At 40.1% G+C, this 27,989-nt stretch overlaps 1 protein-coding gene across 3 annotated transcripts; it reads right to left on the reverse strand.

The window, feature by feature from the left end:
- On the reverse strand, nt 1-27,907 carry Brd8 (bromodomain containing 8). 3 transcript variants are annotated; one of them, XM_047556599.1, is made up of 22 exons: nt 27,739-27,896; nt 26,135-26,231; nt 14,543-14,612; nt 13,648-13,697; nt 13,315-13,437; nt 12,716-12,796; nt 12,129-12,193; nt 10,365-10,501; nt 9,501-9,719; nt 8,974-9,118; nt 7,879-8,088; nt 7,206-7,486; nt 6,438-6,890; nt 6,059-6,152; nt 5,813-5,859; nt 4,690-4,904; nt 4,419-4,511; nt 4,171-4,239; nt 3,622-3,799; nt 2,539-2,643; nt 2,015-2,059; nt 1-378 (listed from the first exon to the last, which is right to left on the reverse strand). In XM_047556599.1, the coding sequence occupies exons 1-22, from the start codon at nt 27,755-27,757 to the stop codon at nt 319-321; spliced, it is 2,856 nt and encodes a 951-aa protein (XP_047412555.1). In that variant the 5' UTR covers nt 27,758-27,896; the 3' UTR covers nt 1-318. The 3 variants fall into 3 exon arrangements, with proteins under 3 accessions (XP_047412555.1, XP_047412556.1, XP_047412557.1); XM_047556600.1 differs by lacking the exon at nt 2,015-2,059 and having other exon boundaries at nt 27,739-27,907; XM_047556601.1 differs by lacking the exon at nt 9,501-9,719 and having other exon boundaries at nt 2-378; nt 27,739-27,893.
- Nucleotides 27,908-27,989: the final 82 nt, after the last annotated feature.

A 27,989-nucleotide genomic window follows, 5' to 3' on the forward strand; every position in this document is an offset into this window, starting at 1 on the left:
CTAGATTTTTTTTCATTTTATTGTATACACACACACTTCACAGATTTATTTTTAAAAAGTCTGTACACTTCACAAGACAGTACAAACTAGCTACACTCTGCTAGCTACACAAGGGCATTAACACAGCCCATACTTTTTGCCCTAAAACAGGCAATTGTGCTACTCCAACTCTCTGAGAGAGATTTTCCCAGCTCATGTCACATGGCCCAGGTGCCTCCTCTTCTGTAATTCCCACTTCTGGAACAGGGCCCACAAGCCCAAGCTCCATCTTGTTTACTTCAATTTCAGGTTTAGTTCAAAGAGAATACTCTTGAGGCTTCATTTTTTCATCTTCATGTCTGCTTCAATGGCACAGCGCCGTCCCCTGGTTCCCCCATCCTAGATGATAGCAGAGAAAGAAAGAGGGTATGAATGAGTTGGTTAGGAACTGTGACAAGATGCAACAGGAATGCAGGGATTTGGTTTAGTGGGGGAGAGGAAAAAAAATCAGCACAAAACTCCAGAGGGATGAGGGGGCATATTTCTGTCTTCCCACAGAGTAGCTAAAAGAACACCTGGTAGTCTGTGAGAGGAAATGTAGGACAGAGTATCTTGGATCATGACCATCACAGAGGTCCTTGGAATTCACCTGGGGTCCCACAGAATGACTATTAGTCATCCCACCCAGGCCCAAATCATGTGCAAAGGAACAGGAAGAGTAAACTAAAGGTGGGAAAGTTTGAAAGGGAATTGGATAGTGAGGTTCTTGGCTAACATACCTGTCCAGCTGTTGGTCCCTATAAGAAAGGCCTTTCCTGCAGACTGACCCTGGCACTAGTTCCCTAGCACCTCCTGACAGTTGTTTTCCATGAGATCAGGACAATCAGGCTTCTTTCCATCTGCTGCTCTCTCCCTGCAGCCCAGCTCCTTCCTCTTGTGCAATACTTTGCTGTCTTCAATAGATAAAAGATCCTATTAACCAGCCTTGCAATAGCCAGCCAACTGCTTGGGGATCCAGAGTCACTGTTGCAGGCCAGTAAGAAAGAACGGAGACCATAGTGTTCTGTCTGTGGTACAGGCTGAAAGGCCTGTAGGCAAGATGAACTAGTGAACACTTTTGCTGGGTCAGACCATTTTTACATTTCTAATATGCAAGGATTTTAAAATATTTTGAGCTCATGAACCTAAGTTGCCTATGAGGCAACTTTTGTAATAACAAAAATACCACCTTGCATTTGTATACACACTTTAATTTTTTTTTAAGCCAGTTTCATAATTATCATTCTCATTTTATCCTCACAACAACCCTGTGAGGTAGGCTGGACAGGTACCTCATTATATATTAGTTATATCACACAGGAGGAAAACAAGGCCCCAAGGAATTATACAATGATTTTAACACCATATAGTTTTTAAGCCTGATGCCCTTCCAATACAGTATGCCTCATGCTCTATAATGAACCACACAGAGTCAGAGAATCATTTAATTCATGGAGGTAAAGAATAAGTCTTTAGACCAGTTCTACTATGCTTACCTCTAATTCCACCAGTAACTACTGCTTTATAGTGGTCATTATTACTGAGATCTTTAGCTTAAGTTTTACTGAGTGTTTGTGTATCAGGGATTAGTCTTGAAAATTTATTTTAGGAGAAAGGAGGAAAGTATGTGCTAATACCTGCCAGTATAAAGAACACCATTAAAAAGTCAGGTAGTACCTGCTGCTCTGAGCAATCTTCTATTTGTAAGTAAGAATTAGTAAATGGTGGAGTCAAAAAATGAGGAGAAGGTGCATCCTAGGTCCTTACCCCAAGAATACCTTAGTGATACCATTGATATTCCCTACCCAGCCCACACACACACACATGCAAGACAGAAATGCAGAAGAAAAGACAGTTTCTTATTTAATGACCTAAATAAACAGAAGTTCAAGACATTGCCACAGTCTACGTGTTGGACTTCCCTCTGCCTCCCACCCCCAGCAGGAGCTGAGAACCTTTCTGGCAACACCACCCTTTGCAGCCATTCAATACTTACAAAGAGAGAGAGAAGGAAGGCAGGAGAGCCCATGGGGACACTGTCCTGTTAGAGGACAAACAAACACTGATCAGGTTCCATGGAAACTCTCAGCCACAAGCACCCCAAACTTCAGGACAGAGACACAAGCACCATACACACAAAGACAAAATTTAAAAACCCAAGAACAAGAGGAAAGAGATTTAAAAAAAAAGCAACCTAGTCATCATGACTGTGGAACAGGAATTGACGGTCCCTAACTGCTGCAAGCTAGGTCAATTCCCCCCGCTTGAGAGTACTCTCCTGAAAGAAATATTTCATTTGCTCAGCTCAAAATTTCTCCCATGTTACTGGGCCTCTCAGTTAACAGCACATTTCTTCCAATGTTTGAATGGGAGCAAACAACTACCATTCTATGATCCATGCTTCTGTACACCATTAGAATGCAGGAGCTTGGCAATACCAAGTACCAACATAAGGTTCTTTGGATACTTTAGACTTAGCACTGAAACACTGGTGAATAGGTGCTTTTCTGGTCTCCTCACCTTCTCTGAAGCATCTTGTTTTCGAGTAGAATCTCTTCCTCGAAGACTTTTAGCACTGATTCCAGACTCAGATGTTTGCATAATCAATTGTGTGGCCAAGAATTGCTATAAGGAAAAGAAAGAGGGTTGGCAGGGATCTCATATAGTAGGAAAGAATTAAGACACTTTAAGCTTTGTTTGCTTTGTTTGAATTTAGGGGTGCTTTACCACTGAGTTGCATCTCCAGTCCTTTTTATTTTTTTGAGGCAGTCTCACTAAGTTGCTGAAGTTCCTCAAATTTGCAATCCCCATGCCTCAGCCTCCCAAGTAGCTGGGATTATAGGCATGTGGCACTGCACCCAGCAACAAAAACTTTTTGCCTCATTGGAAGTTTACACATTAGTTTTTAATTCTAGTTGTAATAGGTATTCTTAAGAAACTGAAAATGTCAAATGTCTTTTATTCCTTTAATATAGGTTTATAATAATAGGATCAAAATCTCTATTCTCAAAAACAGAACAAAACCAAAGAGCTCTACCCTCTAAGAATGAGAAAAAGAATAAAAATAGGATGAACCAAAGAAAACTTGACAAAGTAATTTGGCAGACACTGCAAGATAAGACATTCCTTCAAGGTCAATTTCCCAAAGGATGCCTGGTTATACAACTATAAGATAAAAGTACGTTATCTGTGATAAAAAGGAATAGAGAAGAAATTCTTTTTGTTGTGCATACATGCCAGGTAGTTGATGTAATTTAAAAAATATACATTCACCATTTTGAAGAAATTTTATTAAAAACTTCAAGCTATGGATGTAGTTCAGTGGTAGAATGCTCACCTAGCATGAGTTGGGTTTGATCCCCAGCATTGCAAAACAGAAACAAAACGAATCTAAAGTTATTTGCCTAAGAAAGGAAGAATCTTCTATCGTAATTCCTTCCCCAAACAACAGAAAATCAACAGGAATTGGGCAAGAAAAAAATGTTGTGTTCCTAGATGGCTATTCCAAGTAAACGCTACAGCACCCTTCCCTGTCAAATATGAATCCTTCCCTTGATTATTTTCACTTCATCCTTGCTGAAACACAAAGAAGCCTCAAAGTACCTGGATTTGTTCCAGGACATCTCTTTGCATCTCTACTGCCATGTGATAGACATCATGGTCGGAACTATTATACATTACAGCATTCTGAAACATGAGCATAATGTCACGTTGAAATTCAGCTGTGCTGCGGATCAGTCCATTTTCAATGTTTTTCTTAATAGTTGACAAATCCATAGGCCTTAAAAAAAAAAAGAGGTAAATAGCAGTGGAGGCAGGAAGACACCTGCATCTCTGAAAATGTTATCACCATACACATCCTCTTATATACCCTCAGTCTTAGCTGCCAGGATTCAAATGATAACCCCTCATCCCAAAACATGAACTTAGCCCAAAAAAGTCAGTCTGTGTAATAAACAGTGAGAAAGGTAATAAAGGGGGTTAATTCTTTCAGACAATCAGTAGTGATCCAGTTACTAGAATAGTTTTAGCATGTGCTTACCCTTACATAAAAAATGTTAACTTTGAACTTATTATCTAGAACAAAAATTCACTAAGTCTGAATATCTTTCAATTTAAGCAAATCGGTATGCTGGATGAACCATGGCTTACCTCTGTACAATGCTATGGTAGCCAGGTGCTATGTCATCTGTAACAGGCTGCAGGAAGACATTGGCATACCTGTCCAAAAAGAATAAAGTGAAATACTGACTTATTCTCTGGAAGCATAGGAAAGGGAGCTTACTCTAAGTAACTGAAGGTGGTAAGGAACAGACACCAGCAGTCCAATAGAAAACCACTCAGACTTTTTATAGTCACCCAACAATGAGGAGTACCAAGAGACACTAAGGTTCACTCACCTATGATTAGCTGCAGCTCTCCATACAAGCATGATGGCTTTCTTCCAGATTTTCTGGGCCTGAATAGCTTCTTGATCCTCACTACAGACAGAGCTGAAACAGAGATAAGAGTTCTAGCAGGCACATTTAAGAAAAAAAAAATCCTAATTATTTTTTGTCAACTATTTGTTCGAGGCCCCGACAGGGAAGATGAGAAAGTAAGACTAAAGAGCCTCTCCTCTCCTACTTCTCACCTTCACTGTCTTGGACTCAAAGAATTTCAGATACTTACAACTGTGAAGAAGCAGGACTGCTGGGGATGGAGTCTGCCAGTGTGTGTGACTGCAGGGTAGCATTGTGTATGCTAAAGCCATCATCACTCTCGCTTACAGGTGGTTCATTATCCATTTCTGACAAATAGCCTTCTCCTTGATCTTCTTCCTTAGGTTCCTCTAGGCTGGCTGCTTCACTGACTCCATCCTCCTCCTCCTCCTCACCTGTGGCATCCTTAGACATAGTGTGCTCCAGTCAACAAATGCAAGTCAAGCTATCCAGCAAAGCAGCATTAAACATGATCCTCCTTTTGAGTAAGATCAGTTCTAGAAATGGCCTCACACTGCTTCTTGACTGAGCCCTCTATTACTTATACTACTATCTACGTATAGCCACTGACTAAGTAATCTCAAACCTGGACTAATAATAAAACCCAGGATCTTTTTTCAAAAGGAGGAGGGGGGAAAGGGGAAAAAAAAAAAAAAAAAAAAAAAAAAAAACTACTTACTTAAGACTAAGCTAAGAGGTGTTCCTTCTTTCCCCTTGCTCTTGAGAGGAATTCTGACCCTGGGTACAAAGTTATCAAAAATAGTTTTATTTGGGGGCTGGGGAGATAGCTTAGCAGTAAAGCATTTGCATGCACGAGGGTCTGGGTTCAATCCCCATCTCCACATAAAAAAATATACAAAAAAATTTTTAAAAGTTTTATTTCATGTCTCATCTGATGGAGCAAGCTCACATCATATGAAGTCTCTGTTAATTACTGCTTTAATAACTCTAAAAGGAAACTTTGGATATTTCTCATTGGATAGTCTAATTAATAATCTGATTTCCTCTATGTTCTCCCTAGCTCTGATATCCCTATTTACTCTAAATCACTCTAGGTATATCAAAGCTTATTTGTGCACTAAATGTAAAGATAGGACTGTGTGATATTTACAAACTCTTTCAGATGGGAAGCACATGTTGCCATAGTACTCCCACTATGCCAGAGTGTCCATTGCAGGTTTTCCCCATGCAACTCCTTACCAGTCTCATCTTAGAGAATAAAGTTGTGAGAGTACACTAAAATTTATTAAAAAGGTAGTCCTATAGGGAAATCTAATCACATGGCAAGAGGAATAAAGAAAAGTCTGAAATACCTTTATCTGGCTTCCAAAAATAGTCCCTGATTCTTCTTTCAATGAGTCTGCAGAGGAGAGAAAGACTACCTGAAGATTTTTCCACCTCAGCCTTCCCCTTCCTATGGACCATAATCCCCTGCAGCTTTCCTTTCCACTCCTACCTGTTCTATCTCCTCTACTTACCCACAACCCACAATCCCTCAGAAGACAGAGCAAATGATTTCAAGTTAGTTACGGAGTACAGATTTTCTGTTCTTTATTTACCTGACATTTCAAACTTGTGCTGAGTCTCTGCCTCTAAAGGATCTTCAATGGGATTTGAGCCATGTGATGGAGATAACATGCTTTCGGGGGATGCCTGAAGATCAAAAAAAGAACAAGTATCTTAAGTACTGGTAACACAATTTTATTCTTCAATGATAATGAGACTATAGAAAAAATTTTAAGTTCTACTAATGTGATGTGATTCTAATGGTCACCATAACAGGAACAGGACAAGTATACTTAACACTGATTACAACTTATGGGCTATGAATACATGAAACACATCAAGACTCAGGAATTCAACAGGAAAACCCACTTTTTACCTATGTTATTATAACTATAACTTTCCATCCTCCCACCTCATGATCTTACTATTTACCTCTGTCTTCACAGTTGTAAGTGGCATCTCATCGCCTTTCCCACTGGAACCATCTGCTTCAACGATCTCTCCAGTTGCAGCACTTCTGGGTTCTTCATCTAAGTCTTGACTCCTGAGTTCTGGTGGCTCCATACTTGCGGCTGGAACAATCCCAGCTACAATTTCAGCCCCTGAAATGCCTGGTTCTGGTTCTGCAGGTTCCATCTTGATGTCAACGCTAGACTCCCTGATGTCCACGAGTTCATGAATTCCCTTGTTTTCTGTTTCCTCAAAGTCCAATCTCTCTTGCTTAACTGTCATCTCTGGTGCAGGGAGAGGTACTGGCTTATCCCGTTCCTGCTGGATTGGGTGCTCCCAAGGGCCAGGCAGAGACTGGGGATCATCATTTTCTTCACAAAAAGACAGTGCTGCTTCCACAGCTGCCACATCCAGCACTTCAGGGTGATCATCTACCTGTCCCATAATACAAAGACTTTTGAGGTCACAGAAAGAAGTCCAAGTCTCTCAAATTTGCTAGCATTGAATGAGAGTGAACCTGCAGTTTCTCTCTCCTCCTCCATGTAGAGGAAACAACCAATGGACAGACACCTGTCCCTTGCATATCAATAATAATAGGAAAGGCTGGGGAGATGACTAACGCCTAATACAAAGGGTTTTCAGATTACAGAGATGGAGATGAGCAGGAGCACTAGATTTGTTTACTATGAGGAGCAAAAGAGGCAGAGGAGAGAAGCTATGAGATTCTTTGGGGTTTTGCTGAATAGTTACCTTGTCCTCAATGATGGCAATGATGTCTCCAACAGTCTCAAAATCCAGCTCCTCACCAGTGTAAGACACAGCAATATCCATCTTCTCAGCCAGATCTAAATCTTCCTTCCCATCTATGCTGGGAGCCTTTGATCCTCCAGGGGCCTCTGCTACCCCTGATCGGAAACATTCTTCTTTGATAGAATTAATTATCATGGAGATTTCACTGCTATCCATGGAAACAGTCACAGTATGTGGATCCCCCACAGCTTCCATGGGAACACAAGTGTCAGACTGACTCACTAAACAACAGAAAGAGAAAAGCAGCTCAGTTTATAGGACACCAAGTGACCAACTGAAGATCATACCAGAGTTACAGACGGATGTTAAGTAACACGCGTAAGGTCAGAAACATATCTGCCTGTCTTCTTCTCCCCCATTTATTTAGAAAATAAGGTGAGAACACATTCTCAAGCCTACTTCTATTTGTATACTTAATCATTTCCCCCCAACAAATAAATACCCACCCACCTCTTTTCACATCTTTGTTTTTCTAAGGATAAAGATGGCACATGTCTATGGAAAACAGAAGCATCTGAATTAGAGTTATTGTTTTTGGTTATCTTTCCTTAATTAAAGCTCAAAATGAAATTTTGGTCCTAGTGGCTGCTCAGGGCGTGGGTCAGGAACGCACCTGGAGCTACATTTTCAGGAGTGGAGACAGCCGGAGCAGAGGATGGTGCTGGTAGCGCAGGCATCATGACAATGGTAGCCTGGGACACAGACTCTACAGGGGGTGGCACAAGTTTAACTGGAGGTTCACTGGCAACAGTAGTGAAGGAAGCAAGAGGTGTGGTGAACTGTGTAGGACCAGCTTCTAAAAGCCGGGAAAGAGTGGGAGCACCTAACAAAGAGGTATACAAAATACGGTAAGAAGAAAGCACATGAACAAGAAGCAACAGCCATTCTAAGGTTCAACCAAGAAAAATTTTTTGGTCTCAAAGAATGAAAGCAACTCCTATGTTGAGTAAGTTCATCATCTATAGTCTTACTTTCTCTAACCTCACTTTTTCCAAGTTAGGAATGAATGAAAATTCTAAATTAGGAATGAACCAAAGCACTAGAATACACAATATATATAAAAAATGGGTAGTTATTTTTCCTCAGAGGAAAATTAAATAATCACCAAGAATAAAATAAAAAAACTGTGGTCTGAATAAATCTGTCACTTCTGTTGAGGTTCAACATGCTAAAACCACCCAGCTTCAACATGATTCAAATACCATTATCTAAGGTTTATAAGGTATTTTGTAAAGCCTTTTTTTTTTTTTTGCTTTATGTTGTCTATCTCATTTTAATTCTCACTACATCCATGTGAAGCATATGTATCATAATTAATAAAACAGAAAAATGAGCTTCAATAGTAAAGTCACTTATCAGATTATAAATGTGTAGCAGGCCTGAGATTCAAGCCAAATCTCTGCCATATTCTATTATCTCAGGTGTCTCCAGCACCTTTACACAATTTTGCAAGCCAGAGAAGCAGCTTCACTATTAACTTTACCATCCCTCTCATCAACAGCTAAGCTGTGGTTAATCAGCATTGTCAAAATTTGAAGATGGAATGGATTAATAATTTCAAGCACTATGTTTTTTAACAGGTAAAACAGCTGCAAAACAAAGTTAGAAAAAGTAGCTGTGTTTTAAGTTGAGGATTAACAATTCCTTAATAATAATGAAACTAAATTCAACACCTCTGAAGTAGATAAAAGGAACAGTAATGACTTACCCGAGGCAGCAGGGGAAGCTGCAACAGTATTGGGTGTTTGCTGTATCTCCCCACCATGTATCATGGGAAGGACCCCGCCTACCTCCAGGAGGACACCTGTACTGTTCAGATGGCCAGAAGTAACAGCCATTTCACTCTCACTGACCTAACAGGGAAGAATAGAGGTGAAGGCTACACTCAAGCTTTCCTTCACTTAACACTTCCCCCCAAAACTGTCAATCAACTTCTTGAAAACTAAAACTTACTATCCACAGAGAGTAATTCAAAACCCAAGGGAAACTAATGTTCAGAACTTATTTGTCAAGAGTTCTTTGGGGGAGAAAACCAAAACAATTGTGGCTCAGATACCTCAGGACCCAAGGATACTATCAACTTACTGCATTTATTTATTGTTTTAAATTAACATTTAACTAAGACATCTCTTCCTCCTTTGAACTTTTTTTTCTATGTCACATTTTAGGTCCCAGGCACTCCCTTCCAAGTACTAAATCACCACAGCTCTCAAACACCCACAGAAGTCTCCATACCAGTCTGGGGCTAGTAGGCAGGAGGCTGCCCTTCTTCAAGAGCTCTGACAGCAGAGGGGAGGGGGGTGGAGTTGCTTTCTGTCCAAGCATCTTTTTCTGGGGTGAATCATCTGTTACTGGGGTCATGGGGGCTTCTAAGGGTGCAGAGCCTGGAGGAAGGGTGTCAGGAATCCCAGGAAACGAGGTGACTGGGGTACTCGGCAAAGTCCCAGGGGTTACCTAAGAGACAACAGAGAACCTTTATCTGACTTCTCAAACTATGGAAGGCTCCCTACTAATCTGGATGGATTAGCGTGTCTATTATTTTATTAGTTCTGAGTGGAAATGCCCAGAACCCTCTACCCCCTACTCTTAGCTCTATTTTTCTTCCCCACAATATTTTCTCTTCTACTGACTCAAGCCCATAATGACCCAACCATTCCATCCAACCTGCCATTTACAAACTCCTTTCCCGCTACCAGTATTATATTTACAAGGAATTGACCCTTATTTCAGCAGGAATTTCATAAGGGTAAGATATTTAGCATTCCTTTGATTGAATGCAGTCTTTTACCTATCTCTCAAAAAGGTCAAAAGCCTCAATGCTATCTACATCGTGTACAACATAGAAATGAAAAGTTGTAGTATCCCATTTGTGTGCAATGAATCAAAATGCAGTCTGTAAAAATTAAAAAAAAAAAAAAAAAGCCTCAATACTTTTAGATCTGTCCTTATCTTAGAGTACAGAACATGGTAAGTTTAAGTCTTTAGTGTTCAGACCAAGAAGTTGCTTCTAGGTCAAACGTGGTTTCCTCATCACTCAGTTCTCTGCTGGCTTATTGCACCCTTTGACGTTTAAGTCCAATGGATGGAAATAACACTCACCCCAGAGGTGGCCTCTTCCATAGTGGTTGAAGTCAAGTCCCCAAGCGGATAATCACCTCCTGGGGAGGCTGAATCTATAGGAGAGCGGACCATCACGGTGGGTAACCTCCGAGGGGGTGTTTTCACTGCTTGACGAGCTAGAACATTAAACAAAGTCCAAATCTTTAGAACTAAATAAGTGCAACTAGACAGTACTCTGCTAATATACAACAAAGTACAAATAGGAATGCTGCATTATTAAAGCAACATTATTAATGTGGAATAGAAAACTTTCTGAAACTGAAGATGAGTAAATTTTTAGCCTAATTTTTCCTAATGGCAATTCTCATAACAAGCAAATTCTAAGTTTCCAAGGAGTGGGAAAACAGTTTATATACTCCTCAATATCTCCTTCAGCAACTAATACAGACTCTGTTTTTATTTTATAATTATTCTTTTTTGGTGCTGGGTATCCAACCCAGAGCCTGGCACATGCAAGGTAAGCACTCTACCACAGAGCTCTGTCACCAGGCCAAGATTCTGCTTTTAAAAAGAGGAAAAGGCTGGGCACAGTGGTGCACAACGGTAATCTCAGTGACTTAGGAGGCTGAGGCAGGAGGACTGCCAATGTTGAAGTCAGTCTGGGCAACTTAGTGAGGCCCTGCCTCAAAATAAAAAGGGTTGGGGATATAGTTCAGTGGCAAAGTGCCCCTTGGTTCAATCCCCACTGCTGCCCCAAAAAACCCCAATAAATAAATAGAGGAAAAGACCTCACTGGTTCACAGCATATATTCCTAGAATTAAAAATGCTTAAATTGTTTCTCATATCATCAATGACTAAATTATTCTCAATCTTTTCATGGGCCTTTTATTTCTAAAATCTCAATTATGTTCAATGTATTATTAAAAAAATTTTGTGTTCTAGAAGTAAATTTGAGATCCAGGGACATCTGAGCAGAGCCCATTTTCTTGTTTCTTCCTGGACATTAAGGGATATTTTTATTTTGGTAACATGAGTCTTTTGTTGTTATAGCAGTGCTAAAGACTGAACCCAGGGTCTCACATGCTAGGCAAGCACTATACCACTGAGATACATCCTCAGGTCAGGAATCATATCTTGTGAGTCTCTTGTGCATATGTATATAATAAACTGGTATGGTTTTCCCCTTGTTAATCTGTGTATGTCAGTTTGCTTCACAGACTCAAATTATTGAAACTTCAGAGAAGAAAGGGGAATTTTTGGCACGCCAGTCAGAAGACCAAAACATTCTGTAACAGCTAAGATTTCAGGGGACATGATGAAAATGATAAAAATGAGGTATCTAGAAAGGATGAAAAGAACTCAGAAAAGTACACGTTTCTTATTTATCAGTGTAGTGGAAACAGCTCTTATTAAAAGTCTTATTTGTTTGCACCACACAGAGGCCTAACTTTGATGGGAGCACACCTGTAATGATACATCCTGAAACGACACAGAACTGTTTAACTAAATTGACCTATTCTCAGGACTTAAGAGATCGATTCAATAAAATATGGAACATGCACAAGGCCCTGGGTCAAATCCACAGCACCACCACCAACCCCAATCCCACCCCCCAAAAAAGGGAACAATGGAAAAAAGGAAAGATGACAAGAGAAAAGTATGAAAGTAAAAGGTGAAAAGAGAAAGACAACAAGAGAGAAGGATGCAAGTAAATTTGAACTACTGGATTTACAAAGTAGTCTGTCATAGCACACAGTACTGTATAATTAACTGCTTTAACAGAAGCACTAGGTTCCACTTACCCTGGTATGCAGCATCTGTAGCCTTCCTCTTCACCTCAGCCTCCTCTTCCTCTAATTTTTTTTTCCTAAAGAGAAAATTAAGGGTTAGCTATCTAATTCCTTCCCATAGTTCACTAAGTCCTGCTGGAGGCAAGGCCTAAGCAGGGAGTCTAATCTCAAAATGTGTACACTAATTCCCAGTTCTTCAACCAAGCAAAACAGAGACCTTAAAATACACACACACACACACACACACACACACACACATTTTAGTTGTTGATGGACCTTTATTTAATTAATTTATTTACATGCAGTGCTGAGAATCAAACCTAGTGCCTCAACAAGCTAGGCCAGTGCTCTACCACTGAGCCACAATCCCAGCCCCAGAGACCTTTTAAGTTACAGCTAATATGTTTTCAGATTGAAATGCTCAATCACATCACCTTCTAAGGCCTCAGCCCCACCCACAGATACCAAACCACTGCTATTTTTCTTTCTCAGAATCTGTCTCAAGTCTAAAGGGATGGCAGGAGGAGGAAATAAGCTAAATTATTTGGGAAGTAAAGAGGTAAGACAGAATGGAGTAAAGATGGAAGATTATAACCCACATTGCAATGTCATTGCAAAGCTCATCCAGTCTGCTGTCCATGTGCCCTGCTTGAATTAGTTCTGCATCTCTTTTCAGTCGTCTATAGGAAGAAAACAAAGCAGACAGGATGAGAAACTTTTTGAAACAGGGTCTTGCTACGTTGCCCAGGCTGGTCCCAAACTTGTGGGCTTAAGTTATTGCTCCACCTCAACCTTCCAACTGTCAACTGGTTTTTTATTAATGGTACTAGGGATTGAACCCAGAGGTGTTTTACCACCGAGCCACTTCTCTAGCTGTTTTTGCATTTTCAGACAGGGTCTCATTAAGTTGCTTAGGTTGGCTTTGAACTTGGAATTCTCCTGCCTGCTTCAGCTTCCCAAGTTGCTGGTATTATAGGCATATACCACCACACTCAGTTCAACTGATTTTTCTTTCTTTTTTGTGGTCCTAGGGACTAAACCCAGGAGCTTGTGCATGCTAGGAAAGCACTCTACAACTGAGCTATCCCCGTCTAGTCACCTGTTTTTTAAAAACATACTATTTAAAAAATTCCAACCAGTACCAGAAATCAGCCCCTTTTATCTTTCCAAACCATTTGACATGCTCTCTGATGAGTACCTATATCTTTCCTGGGTTTCCTTTATCACTTTCTTCAGTTCCTCCACTCTTTCAGCAGTCAGTTTCCGAACAATAACATCTTCAACAGTTTCTACCACTTCTCCCTTTTCACCCCTTTTGCGTCTGTGCAGGGGAGAAAAAAAAATCGATATTTGAATAAGACAACATTCGTTTCCACTCCTACTTGCTCTCTTCAAGTCTTCTCTACAACTCAGTCATAGATAACTTCTGCAATAAGTTTTACCATCCCTAAATAAATAGGTATTAACTGATTTCCACGGTAAACACTTTCCACTAAAGGGATTTGACTAAAGTATCTGGCTTTATACTCACTTTGGTGTCTCAGTGGTTTCTAGGAGCTCTGAGTACTGAGAAGCACAATGCTATGGAAGAAAGTGAAAATGTGATGAGTAATCATGAAAAGGAATAAGCTTTCCAAGTTTCAACACATCAGAGTAAGTTTTGGAAAATAGAGTTATGTTTAACATGTATCTAGTTTCTTTTATTTTCTTCTGTGGAAATGGGCATTGAACACAGGGGTACTCTACCACTCAACTGTAGCCTAAGCCCTTTTCATTTTGAGACAGGGTCTCACTAAGTTGCCGCTGTTGGGTCTCAAACTTATGATCCTCCTGCCTCAGATACCCCAGGTACTGAGATTATAAGCATACATCACCAGACCCAGCAGTGTGTACAGTTTATAGGAGGTCAAATTACTCTGCAGTCGAATCGGTTCATAATAATTAATACCAGGACACAGAAAAAGAAGTCTTTTGGCCTGGGGTGTCTTTGGGGAAAGCCAGCCCAGTAGCCAATATTTACAGCTAACATCTACAGAGTAATTACCACAAGCAAAGCATTCTACTAAAGTGTTTTACATGTATCATCTCAATTAACTTTATAACATTCCCAAGGCAACTTTTGGATCTATTTCATACAGAACAGAACCAAGGATCAAGGTCAAACGTTTTCAGATGGAATCATACAGAACCCAGATCTGTCTAAAATCCAAACTTAGGCTCTTAACTGTTACGCTACACTGACAAGACGACTTTATAATAATGAGCACACATAGACAGATTAGAAAAGTGGGAGAAAGGAAAAAAGCATTTTCAACTATTTTCCCACTTCATGGTATAAAAGCTTTGTTATTTACAAGGCAGGACGTAATAGATAGCCCTACTTTAAATCCCAATGACTATAATAAAGCAACTACTTAGTAACTTACTTTTTGAGAGAACCAGTCTGGAGGGCGGCCAGGTTCTGCAAAGGGCTTGATTGCTCTGCTAACTGATACCCTGCAAAATGAGAAGTCTCATTAAACACCAAACCAAAAACAAAACAAAACAAAACAAACAAAAAAAAAAACAAACGGGGAGAAGTAGTATGTTGAGTTCAAGGTTTGTAGTTTCAAAATTTGGAATAAAAACTGCCAATGGGAAGTATTATGGAATATCTTTGTTATACTACTTACTGTTTTTCTCCAATGCTAGGGATCAAACCCAGGAACTCAAGTATGCTAGGCAGCATTCTACCACTGAGCTATACACCACAAGTCATAGAATACCTGGCTATGAAAAATGATACAACTACCTAAAAAAAACATTTAGAGAATTGAACCTGATGGCACATGCTTATAACCCCAGTCACTCAGAGATCAAGGCAGGAGAATTACAAATTCGATGCTTATCTGGACGACTTAGTAAATCGTCTCAAAGTAAAAATAAAAAGGGTGGGGCATAGCTTAGTGAAAGACAGCTTACGCAGCATGTTCAAAGTACTGGGTTTAACCCCCAGTTCCCCCCCTCCCCCGCAAATAAAACCATTTAAAGATAAAGATTCATTGCTGCTAAGCATGGCGATGCACACCTGTAATCCTAGTGACTAGGGAGGCTGAGGCAGGAGGACTGCAAGTTCAAGGTTAGCCTCAGCAACTTAGCAAGGCCCTAAGCAACTTAGTAAAACCCTGTCTCAAAAAGTTAAAAAAAAGGGCTGGGGGTGTGGTCATGTGGTGTACACCCTTAGGTTCAATCCCTGATACAAAAAAATGTCACTGCTAAACAGTTTTCATGGATAATATAGTATTTGCTAGATAAAGTAAAGCTAGCAAAAATTATTTCTTTCATTTGGAAAAATATTTTTATGCTGATTTGGTTTTTTTTAAGAGACCTGCTTTGGGTTGGGAATATAGTTCAGTGGTAGAGCACCTGCCTAGAACACAAGAGGCCCTGGGTTCAATCCCTAGGACTATAAATAAAGATTCCCCCTGAACAAAACAAGACAACCAACCCCTCCAAAATGATGTAGGGTAAATATAAAAAAAGAAAATAAGCAAAAATGAAAATAGTGTAATGTAGGATCAAGGAAGAGTGTAAAGGGACTTCAACTGTGTTTATTTAAGAAAAAAAAATTTAAATTACTAAAAATGATCAAAATGATAATATTATTAAGATTTGTTAAATCCAGGTATTTGTACATGGGTACTATATATTATTCTCTACACCTCTAGGGAATTAAAATATTTCATAGTGTTAAAGACATTTTTATTTATTTATTTTTGGTCCTAATTTTGTGGTGCTGGAGGTTGAATTCAGGCCCTCTAGCATACTAAGTACATACTCTAACCACTGAGTACATTCCCAGAAAAGTTTTTAAAACTTGTGTTGGCATATAATGGTATCTTTTCTTTTATAAAAAGTTTACTTTAAAACCGTTATATGAAGAGCTATCAGGACAAAGACAAAAGTTTAAGCCAAGCACAGTAGCACACTTCTGTAATCTCAACTGCTCTAGGGGGTGAAGGTAAGAGGATCACAAATGTGAGGATAGCCTGAGCAGCTAAACAAGACACTACCTCAAAATAAAAAACAAAAGGGACTGAGGAATGTAGCTCAGTGGTAAAGCACCCGTGGGTCAATACCCAGTACCAAAGGAAAAAAAAGAAAAAAGCAAGTTTGATCCAGACCTCACATCTCAAAAGCAGAAAAACTCCCAAGTGGATCCAAGATTAAAATATTTTTAAAATCTCAATCATGCAAGAACTAGAAGAAATCACAATTACTTTATAATCTCAGACTGAAGAAGAGCTTTCTAAGTATGATGCAAAATGAACATAGAAGAAAAATCTTAACAATGCAAAGCGGTGCATGCCTAAAATCCCACCTACCAGACAGGTGGATTACAAACTATTGGCAAGTCTGGGCAACTTAACAAGACTATCTCAAAAACAGTAACAAAAAAAAAAGACAAAGTAAAAATACTACAAAATAAAGTTAATTGGTATCTGTTTACAAATACAGAAAAAATGCATCTCATTGACTAGGCAAATAGCTTATCTCCCTAATTTAGATGGAGCCCCCACCCCAAATTAAAGGCAGCAACTAATGAAGAGACAACTGGGAAAATAATTTGCAGTAAAGGAAATACAAGTGACTCTTTTTAACATATGAAGGTACTTAACTTCACTCATAAGATAAATGCAAATTAAAAATATGACATTTTGGGGCTGGGGTTGTGGCTCAAGGTTAGAGAGCTTGCCTAGCATGTGAGGTCCTGGGTTCAATCCTCAGCAACACATAAAAATAAAATAAAGGTATTGTGTCTACCTACAACTAAAAAATATGTACACACAAAAAATATTTTAAAAAAATATGACATTCTCACCTTTTAGAATACTGTCAAGGATCAAAAGCATCTGACAACACATTCTATTAAGACAGAGAATAAGAGGCGCTTTCATATATTACCACTGGGAGTGTAAACTGAAAAATCTTTGAGCAAGGCAATTTGAATTTTTTATGAAATTTTATAAATTCATATATTCTTTCATCTAGCAATTCTTTCAGTTTATTTTATAAATATAATCTATATATAATCAAGGTTATATTACTATTAACAAATATTCATCCACATAGTATATACCAAATGTGTATATAAGTCTTTGCTTTATGCTATTTCATGCCACTATTTCACACTGTAGTCATAAAGTATAATAACATGCAGCTGTTAAAAATAAATAAATGGGAGCCAGGTATGGTGTCACATGCCTGTAATACCAGTGACTAAGAAGGTTGAAGAAGGAGGACTGGAAGTTCATGGCCAGCATCAGCAACTTAGCAAGACCCTCAGCAACTTAGTGAGAACCTGCCTGAAAATAAAAACTGAAAAGGGCTGGGGATTTAGCTCAGTGTTTATGCACCCCTGAGTTCAATCACCTGTACCACCCCACCCCCCAAGAGGCAAGAATGAGACAGATCTTCATATGCAGATATACAATATCCTCCAAGATAGAGTACTAAGAGGAGAAGCAGTAGGTAAACAAGAATAGTAGGTTTAGCGATAGGACTGTAGATCAGTGGTACAGAACTTTCCTAGCATATACAGGTCCTAGGTTCACTCCTCATCAACGCCACCACCACCAAAAGCGGGTGTGTGTGACCCAGTCAAGTGTGGTGATACATGCCTACAATCCCATCAACTTGAAGACAGTAAGTTCCAGGCCAGCCTCAGCAAAACCCAGTCTCAAAAAACTAAAAATGGGCTGAGAATATAGCTCAGTGGCAAAGCAACCCCGAATTTGACTCCTATAAAACACACGCGTGCACACGCACAAAAACCGGAAGGAAAGGGTCTAAAGAAAATATGGTATACAAAATTAATATCAATGCTGAGACAAGAAACTGACACTGATAGATGGGGGACAATAAGGCAAAGACACTGATAATGTGCATCACTTTGAATTTTAGAACTTATAAACAAAGTGTTCTTATATTATTTTTCTAACAAAAATATGAGGAAAGGTTCATGCTGGATTCTATTTCAAAACCAATTTGTTTTTTGTGGCAGCAGAGAGCGTCTCGTACAAGCTAGGCAAATGCTCTACCACAGAGCTACATCCCCAGCCAACTGTTTTATTTATTTATTTGGTATCAGGGACTGAACCCATGGGCACTTAACCACTGAGTTATATCCCCAGTCCTTTAAAAATTCTTTTGAGATGGGGTCTTGCTAAGTTGCTTAGGGCCTCACTAAGTTGTTGAGGCTGGCTTTGGACTTGCGATCCTCCTGCCTCAGACTCTCAGGCTGAGATTACAGGCGTGCACCACCATGCCTGGTTCACACAGTTATTTTTGAAGTGAGAACATATCTACTCCTAGCATTTCTTGAGAATATAATATTGTTAATAACTATAGGCAGCATATGACTGCTTCTGAGATGCGGCGTGCATTCTCCCTTGAATATGTACTCCTTGCTCTATCCCAAAGTTTCTCTTGAGATAACCCACATTTTTCCTAGGCTTTGCTTTTCTAAATAAACCTGTCTACATTTGACTGGCACATGCTAAAATTTTTTAAAAATATTTTTAGTTGTAGAAACACATGATATCCTTATTTATTTATTTGTTTTTAAAGGCTCCTGTCCTGCTTCTTAGCAATGCACCACATATTATCAAGGATGGGACGTTTTATGAAAAATAAAAATACATGCTGAATTACACTTATACAATTATTTTTAGAGTGTTGGATAATAAAACATGTTTTATCAGAGTTGTTTATGATTTTAGAATGAGCTGCTATACTTTCAAATGGTGCTATTGATCTGGTATCTTACTGTTGATCATCAAGCACATCTTATTTATTTTTTTATGTGGTGCTGAGAATTGGACCCAGTGACTCACACGTGCTAGGCAAGCACTCTACCACTGAGCCACAACCCCAGCCCCCATGCTAAAATTTTTACCTGTTATATATGTCAAGAACTCCTTGGACCTAAGTCAAGTTCCCCCTTCTCTCTGGGAACTCCTCAGACTCTTCTTCACAGATATCTTTTTTCCCAAGACATGTCTTGGTGGCCCATACAAGGAACTTCAGAGGCACTGACTTTCACTACAATTTCATGGTTCAGATGATGGCAATTTGAGGATTCCTACTTGTGTCAACAACTGAGACTAGTCTCTTCTCTGATCCCATTACAACAGGCAAACAGATTTTTAGATCCCTAGTTAGGCAAGGTCATTACCCCTTGCCAGACTGAGATAACCACAGAAACAAATCTTTGCCCATCATCGACCCTAAGAATAAGGGTCCCAAGTCTGGGGGATGGGAGCGGAGAATCAGACAGGAACCTGGGATACAGAAAAGAAAAGACAAACTCAAGAAAAGCCCATGAGCCACTGGCATGCAGTAATGCTCACAAATCTCTGAAATGCAAAACGATTATTCCAGAGCAGTGCAACCCATATTCTTGACCTCCTCCTGCAAAAAGTAATATGAGGGCAACGTGCAAGCACTGGAAAAACTGACAACAAATTATGTAACTCTGCCCTGACTCTGCCTCTAATCCAGTCCCTAGTAACTGTCCCTCTATAAATATTAACACCCATCAACTTGCTGCTGTTTCTTCCTGAGGAGATGGCCCACATTTTTCTTGACTGGGCCTCTACTTTCCTAAATAAACCTCTGTCTATGGGGGTGGGGTGGGGTGGGGGAACTATAGTCACCATCTTATATAACAGATCAAAATTTATTCCTCCTATAAACTCAAAATTTATATTCTTTGACCAACTCTAAACTCATTCCACCCAACCATACTCTCAATCACTCCAGTCAGGTAACCACCATTCTACTCTCTAATTCTGAGATTACCTTTCTTAGATTCTACAAGAGTGAGATCATGCAGTATTTGTCTCTGGGCCTGACTTATTTGACTTAGCATGATGTCTTCCTGGTTTATCCAAGATGTCACAAATGTCAGGATTCCCTTCTTTTCTTATGACAATGGTATTCCCTTGTGTATATATACCATAATTTTATCTGTCCACACTATCAAAATTATCTGAGACTGTGAATCGTCTCACAGATGTATCCATACGTTAGAAACATTACAGTTTACACTTCAAGTAAGTGCAATTTACTGCATATCAATTATACAACTAAAAACTGTTGAGTGGGCATGGTGGCACATACCTGTAAACCCAGCTACTCAGTAGGCTAAGGTAGGAATCAAATTGTAAGTCTGAGGCCAATCTGGGCAACTTAGCAAGACTGTCTAAAAACAAACAGAAAAACCCCACAACAAACAAATGAAACCTGACAATGTAGCTTAAGAGTAAAGTGTTTGCTTTACCACTGACCCTGGGTTCAATGCCCAGTACTGCAAAACAAAAAGAAAACAAGAACGGTTAAAAGATGGGGGGAGCTGGGGATGTGCCTCAGTGGTAAAACACCTGTGTTTAGTACATGCAGATGCTCTAGGTTCAATCTCTATCACTGTCCCCCCCGCCCCCACATACACACAAAAAACCCCATTAATCCAACTGAACATTAATTCTTTTCTACTGGGTGCTAGGGACTGAACCCAAGGTCTGTCTCTCTTGTATTCTACCACTGAGCTATACCCCTACTAACATCAATTCAAATGAAACCCTGGCAAGGGGGGGGGGGGGGAAATCCCAGTACCACACACAATAATGCACTAAAGACATGAACTAAACAAGAATTATTATCAAAACAATGGGCTGGGGTTGTGGCTCAGTGGTAGAACACTTGCCTAACACGTATGAGGCCCTGAATTCGATCCTCAGAATCACATAAAAATAAATAAAATAAACTTAAAAAAAAAAAGAAATACTTTTAAAAATTATTATTAAAACAAGGCATGATCGCACTAATTTAACCTTAAGCCAATAAAGGTGGTCTTAAACAAGATGAAGGAAGAGAAGTACCCTTTTAGCACCTCTATGTGTGAGAAGAGTCAGTACAACAAAGGGGAGACTACTTCAGAAAGAGAAGAACTCTGGGAACCAATAAAGAAGGGAAGGGAAACCTCAATAGCACCCAAAAGTGGAAAGGCAACTCAGAGAAAAGCACAAAGCAACTTCCAACTTCAATCCAGGCTCCTGACTGAGGAAATGAACACTGCTCTGCAAGTTAAGGTAAGCCACAGAGTGCAGATAACTGAAGAAATCAGCAGACTCACAGTGGGAGAAACCCTGGATTTTGTTTTGTACCAGGGACTGAACACAGGGCACTTAACCACTTAGCCACATCCCCAGCCCTTTTTTATTTGAGACAGGGTCTAAGTTGCTTAGGGTCTCACTAAGATGCCAAGGCTGGGTTTGAACTTTCAATCCTCTTGCTTCAGCCTCCTGAGCTGCTGGGATTATAGGCATGTGCCACTGCACCCAGCAAAACCCTTCGTTTTCACAAGCTTTAAATACAGTTTGAGATTTGGTCTGAAAGTGACTACTATTCCTGCACAACAAGCTAGTTTTAGAAAAAAAGATTCATTACATTGCTTAGCAAGCTCTGAGTGTTATAACCAGGGGCCATCTTGAGAGGGGTTCTATTTTTAAGGACTAACCTGCTCTGGGGATCAGAAAACATGCATAACAAGTTGGGTCCAACACAGTGACTGGATAGGAAACAGCCAGTAGACATTCATGGATAGGGAAGTGTCTATCACAAACCTGCAGAGCAACAGGGATCGTAGGGAGGACCAAACGGCTCATCATCTCATGGTCCTGCCCTTTGGGACAAGGAGAGAGACGAATCCCATGTGGTTCTGCACAGTATCCAGGTCTGAAAGTTCTAAGACTAAGAATGGAAAATTGCTTGGTACCCACAACTAGCATCCCAATCTCCAGAGCATAACTCAGAGGTTTGATTGCTTCTTCCAACTCTAAGAGGTATTGGGAAATACACCAAAGTGTGGATGTTTGCACCGCCCCCTGGTGCACAGACTGAGGGACTCAGGAGTGAGTGTGGACCCATCCTGCTAGTTCACAAACTGCCAAAGTTTGGTTGGTGAGAAGGGTTCAAGATGGGTCTTTCTCCACAACCTGGGTGCAAATAGTAAAAGCCTCCGGGAGCAAATACAAAGAACACAGTGCTGTCTTGGTCAACAATCTCTTAACCTGTCTGCTGGGAAACAAGGAACAGGGTATAGCCTGCATATGTACCAACCCATATGGTAGGAACTTGAAAGACACCACAACTAATTTCTCCAGCAACCCCCTGACTCCCGCATACCTGGTACAGCCCAACATTAGAAGGCCTGGAAAGAAGTCTCTCCAATCCAAATATCTCAGCTTAGAGGGGTTTTTCACACATACCCTCCTTTTATTCCTCTTTTTTTCTTTACTGGTAAATTAAGTATAGTTACATTGGATAGATTTATGATATATGTAATTCCCTAAATTGAAAGACTTAAAGCAGAGAGTTACACTTGATTTATTCCTTTTTCAAATTAAACTTTCAGGTATGACCTTGCCTGCCTACCTGCCTCCTTTCTTTCTTTCTTTCTTTGGTGCTAGAGAGAGTCCAGGGGCATTTTACCACTAAGCTAAATCTCTAGCCCTTTTTTATTTTTTGAGACACAGCTGGGGATAAAGCACAGTGGTAGACTGCTTACTTAGCATGCACAAGGCCTTGAGTTCGATCCCCAGAAATGCAATTAAACAAACAAACAACAAAAAAAAACTGGTACAGAGAAAGACAAGATGAAAACAGTTCTGAATGATGGCCAAGATTACAGAGAAACTACATGCAATTGACCTATTCTGCATGGACTAGCTGGCAAAAAGTAGACCTAATCCAGACCTTAGATACTAGGTGCTAAAAAGAAACATTTTTTCTTGGGGAGATGCCATTCTACTGAGGCACTTGGGAAACTTTCCAAGAACAATATTTGTGGTGTCAAACAATTTTGCTGGAATTAGAAAGAAAAAGTCATAATTGAAAGTCTGATTTGAAAAAAGAATAAATGAAATTTGTCTTACTCGTCTTTCAATCTGGGGGCATAAAGGAGAATACATACACCATAAATATCCCATATAACTGCATTTTACTGACCAGAGTTCAGATTAGCTTATGGTTAAAATTAACACTATCATGCTTTGCTTTCTTTTTTCTTACCTCAGAGCACTCTACCATTCAACTACATCTTCAGCCCTTTCTTATTTTTTATTCTGAGACAAGGTCTCACTAAGTTGCCAATGCTGGCCTCCAATTTGCAATCCTCCTACCTCGGTGTCCCAAGTTGCTGGGATCCCAGGTGTGTGGACAGACCATGCCCAGGTTTCGTGCTTTGTTTTGATACAATTCTAGTTGTTTGTGTCATGTTTTTTTCCTTGCCAGGAACTTTATTAGAATTCATATTCAGCTTGGCGTGGTGGCATATACCTATAGCCCCAGTTACTCCGGAGGCCTAAAGCAGGAAGATCACAAGTTCAAGGCCAGCCTGGGCCACTTAGCCAGACTCTCTTAAAAGAACTACTTTAAAAGGGCTAGGGATGTAGCTCAGTGGTAGAGGACTCACTGAGCATGCCTGAAGCTCTAAGTTCAATTCCTATATTGGAGAAAACATTTAAACAAGAGAAAAGAAAAAGTCTGGCAGCTCTTCAAAAGTTAAACATACCATTACCATATGATCCAGAGATTCCACTACCTGGGTGAAAAACTTGAACCCAAACAATGTCTACATAAAACCTTGTACACAAATGTTCACAGCAGCATTACTCATAATAGCCCTAAAGCGGAAACAATCCAAATGACCATCAAGTGTCGAATAAGTAGACTCTCCATGTCCAGGGTTTCTGCATTTTTGGATTCAATAAACCATGGTTGAAAATAACATACTTGGGGAGGGGAAAAAAAAATTTGCATCTGTACTGAACATGTACAGACTATTTTTTCTTGTCATCATTCCCTAAACAATACAGGGAACTGTTCATATTATATTTGGTATCAAGTAATCTAGAGATAATTTAAAGTATCTGTGAGTCCTAGAACCAATCTCCAGTGGATACCAAGGGATGATAGTATATTCAGACTATTATTTGGCCATAAAGGGAATGAAACATTAATACATGCTACAGGTTGGTAAACCCAGAAAAGTATTATGTTAACTGTATGTTAACAGATTAAGAAGCCATTACCAAGAATCACAGCCTCTGGGACGACTCTGTGTTTCTCCTAAGCTAGCAAAACAACAAACCTTCTTTTTCCTTTTTCTCAAAACCATGTCCTCGTTACTAGATTGGCATCAGGGACAAGGACCAAGCTTTCGGCAATAAATTTGGCACCCCAAGTGGGACCCCACAGCAGACCCTGCTCCAGCTTCCTTGGCAGGCCTAGTTCTCCAAGGAACCCCACTTCCAGGCTGAGGATGCAATGTGGCTGGCAAACTTGTTAAGAACCAACTACAGCAGAGTTAGGGGATGGGTGAGTTTACCTCTAGTTGAACCGGAGGAACTATTCCTGTGAGTAAAGAGAGGGACTGAGGGACTGTCCAGCAGCTGCCAGAGTTCCTTTGCTTTGGGGAACTCTTGCCTTCTTTCCCTAACAGTACCAGTTTCTCCATTATGGTCCATTTTGAGAAAAAGGAATCTGAACTCAGGAAAGTCACTACAAGTTTGGCCATCTGTATAATTCCACCCTATGTACGCCTTGTCCAGTTACTTGCCATCTGCAATTGTGGATCTCTGGACCTACAATGATGCTGAATGCCCTTAACTGTCAACACCCCACCTGATAGAGAACAAGGACTTTGGGTTGGGGAACAACTTCGACCCCTTTTAGCAGGAAGTAGTGTGGAGATGTCCTCACCCATTTTTGCATAGAAATGGAATGTAGAAATTGTATGTAACAGTCTCCACTTATGCTTTGAATATAGCCGTTGCTGCTCTACCACTGGCAACTTATTTTTAAGAGTTGTTCTTTTTTATCTTTTTTTTTTTTTGTAGGGTTCTTTTTGTCTTTTTTGGAACTGGGGTCGAACCCAGGGCTTTGCAAATGCAAGGCAGACACTGCCACTGAGCTACATCCCAGTTCACCTTATTTTAAATATCTTTTCTCTCTTTGCTCCTTCCTAATCTCTTCCATGCTCTCATCTCAGAGAAACAGGATTACCTTTCTTCCCATTCCAGGCAGAGTTATCTGTCCTTGAGTACACACCCACCATAGGAATGAAGTAATCCAAAGTTTGGGGATAGTACCAGAAGATCTCAGAAATGACTATCTCCCAAATTAACAAGTGAATTTCCTTTATCACTAAAAAAAAAAAAAAAAAAAAAAAAAATGCAGCCACCAGTAACAGAATACCACACATTATAAATGAATGTTTAGTAAGTCTGCAAAGAAAGTACATAGATAAATAGTTGCTTGGGAGGAGGGGAGGAGGGAAAGAGAGAATATGCAGTAATAGCTAAGGAGTAAGGAATTTATTTTAGGGGTAAATAAGGAAAATGTTCAAAAATTAGATTGGTGGTGATGGATGACTATACTAAAACAGGGGTGGGGAGGAAGAGAAGAATGGGGGGAACTTTATGTAGAACGAAATGAGAGGGAGGGGGGTATGAAAAAATGGTGGAATGAGAGACATCATTACCCTATGTACATGTATGATTACATGAATGGTATGAATCTACATCGTGAACAACCATAAAAATGAAATGATGTACCCCATTTGTGTAAAATGAATCAAGATGCAGTCTGTAAAAAATTAAAAGATAAAAAAAATACATACTAAAACACCAGTTGTATACTTTAAGTGGGTAATTTTATGGTATATGAATGTTTTAGCAAAGCTGTTAAAAAATACTACTTAAAACTTAATATTGGGGCTGGGAGATAGTTCAGTCGGTAGGAGTGCTTGCCTTGCAAGCACAAGGCCCAGGGTTCGATCCCCAGCACCACAAAAAAAAAAAAAAAAAAAAAAACAAAAAAAAAAACTTAATATTACTGTAAGAATCCACCAAAGTTTTGGGGGGGGGGGGGGAACCTAACAAGACCCAAGAATGGAGACATTCTAGGTATCTTACCAATTTTGATCTCCACTCCTCATGACAGAAGATGCTAAACACAGCTTCTCCCGGATGGACCATGGCTCTGTGGGGCCAGTACTCAGCAGCTTGTGTTCTGAAAAGTAACAAGGCTTAGAGACAACCCCTGAGAAGTTTTAAGTCCCAAATGAACAACTAAAAGCTTAATACAAAATACACCAATTGCTGGAACAAAGCAAGCTACTATCTTTTTTTAAAAACTGGGATTGAACCCTGAACCCAGGAGCTCTTTGCCACTGAGCTACACACACACCTTTTTGAGACAGGGTCTCACTAAGTTGCTTAGGGCCTCACTAATCTGCTGAGGCTGACCTTAAATTTGTGATCCTCCTGTCCATACCCCTGAGTTGCAGAGATAACAGTCTTGTACCACTGCTTCTGGCCTATTTTTTTTGTTTTTTGTTTTTTGGTGCCACTGAAATACATCCCCAGTCCTTTTTATTTTTTATTTTGAGACAAGGTCTCACTAAGTTGCTTAGGGTCTGGGTAAGTTGCTAAGGCTATCTATGAACTTGTGATTCTCCTGCCTCAGCCTCCCCAACAGCTGGGATTACAGCACCAAGCCCATCACTTTTTTAAAAGCAATCAACTCTTGATTTTCACCACTCCCTTTAACTACACTGGACTTATCTATTATTTGCATGCATATTATAAAACACTTTATTTCTTCAAATGTCACAGCTTTAAGCTCTGCTTTATTAAAAATTGGGAACGTCAGAATTAATATGAAATAATTATTCAGTTTTAAGAATACTTCATTCAGCTGGTGCAGTGGCGTTTTCCCGTAAGACCTGCTATGGGGGAGGCTGAGGCAGGAGGAAGGCAATTTCGAGGCCAGTCTGGACAATTCCGCGAGACCCTGCCTCAAATTTAAAAAAGAGGCTGGGGATGTACCTCAGTGGTAAAATGCCACTGAGGGCTTCAATACTAAGGCGGCGCTGAGGGGCTAATAAATTAAAAAAAAAAAAAAAAAAAAACCTTTATTCCAATTTGAATGGGAGCTTACTTCCCAAGATTCCCAGCGCCCACCCTTCCTAGTGCCCCGCCTCCCTCTTAGCATAAACTTGTTTACTTCTTTCAACCCCTCCCCCAACCTTCGGACCTAAAAAACATTCTCTGTGAAACGGAAAAAAAAAATTGTAATTCACGAAACGCAATTTCCCAGTAGCAGAAAAAACTCGTGATTTAAAATAAAATGATCACACTTCAAATGCCTCACAAACACCATTCAGAAAATGAATGACTCTCTGAGCTGCCGGCCACACCGTATGTCTCACAGTTCTTCGTTTGAACGCCCAAGTTTCTAGAGTGCCTTTCTCTCCTACCCTGCAGAGCCCCTAATATACAAAGACTCGCTGAGTTGCTTCTCTCGAACCTCTGCTCCTTCCCTGAGACGCAAGAGCCCGTACTTCTATGTCTAAAACCCTAAACGCTGGCCCTCACGAAGCCGTCGAGTGCGGTCTTTAAATACCTTAGGCTCTCAGTTAACCCACTCCCCCCACTCCCTTAGTGTTTGGCAAAAATGTGGTGCCTTGTCTCGCCTCCACAAAAGCCTTCCACGCAAAAGAAGCTCAGATACTCACTGCCCGTTCCTGTCGCCATCTTGGCCCCGAAGTCTCCAACGCCTGCGAGCTAGTCTGATACGACCGAATCCCGGGAACTCTGGGAAATAGAGTACGGGCGTTGGTTCGCGGTGCCTCCTGGGAAATGTAGGTTTTTCATCCAAGTCGTAGCAAGAGCCTTAAATCAGTTATCTTGTGCTTTCCTGGAAAGCACTGTTGCCAAAAGTAGGACAAGACATGGCAACTGAAGCCTCAGGATTTCCTTTAGGCCT

Source organism: Sciurus carolinensis, chromosome 6 (genome assembly GCF_902686445.1).
Source record: "Sciurus carolinensis chromosome 6, mSciCar1.2, whole genome shotgun sequence".
NCBI classification, from domain to species: domain Eukaryota; kingdom Metazoa; phylum Chordata; class Mammalia; order Rodentia; family Sciuridae; genus Sciurus; species Sciurus carolinensis.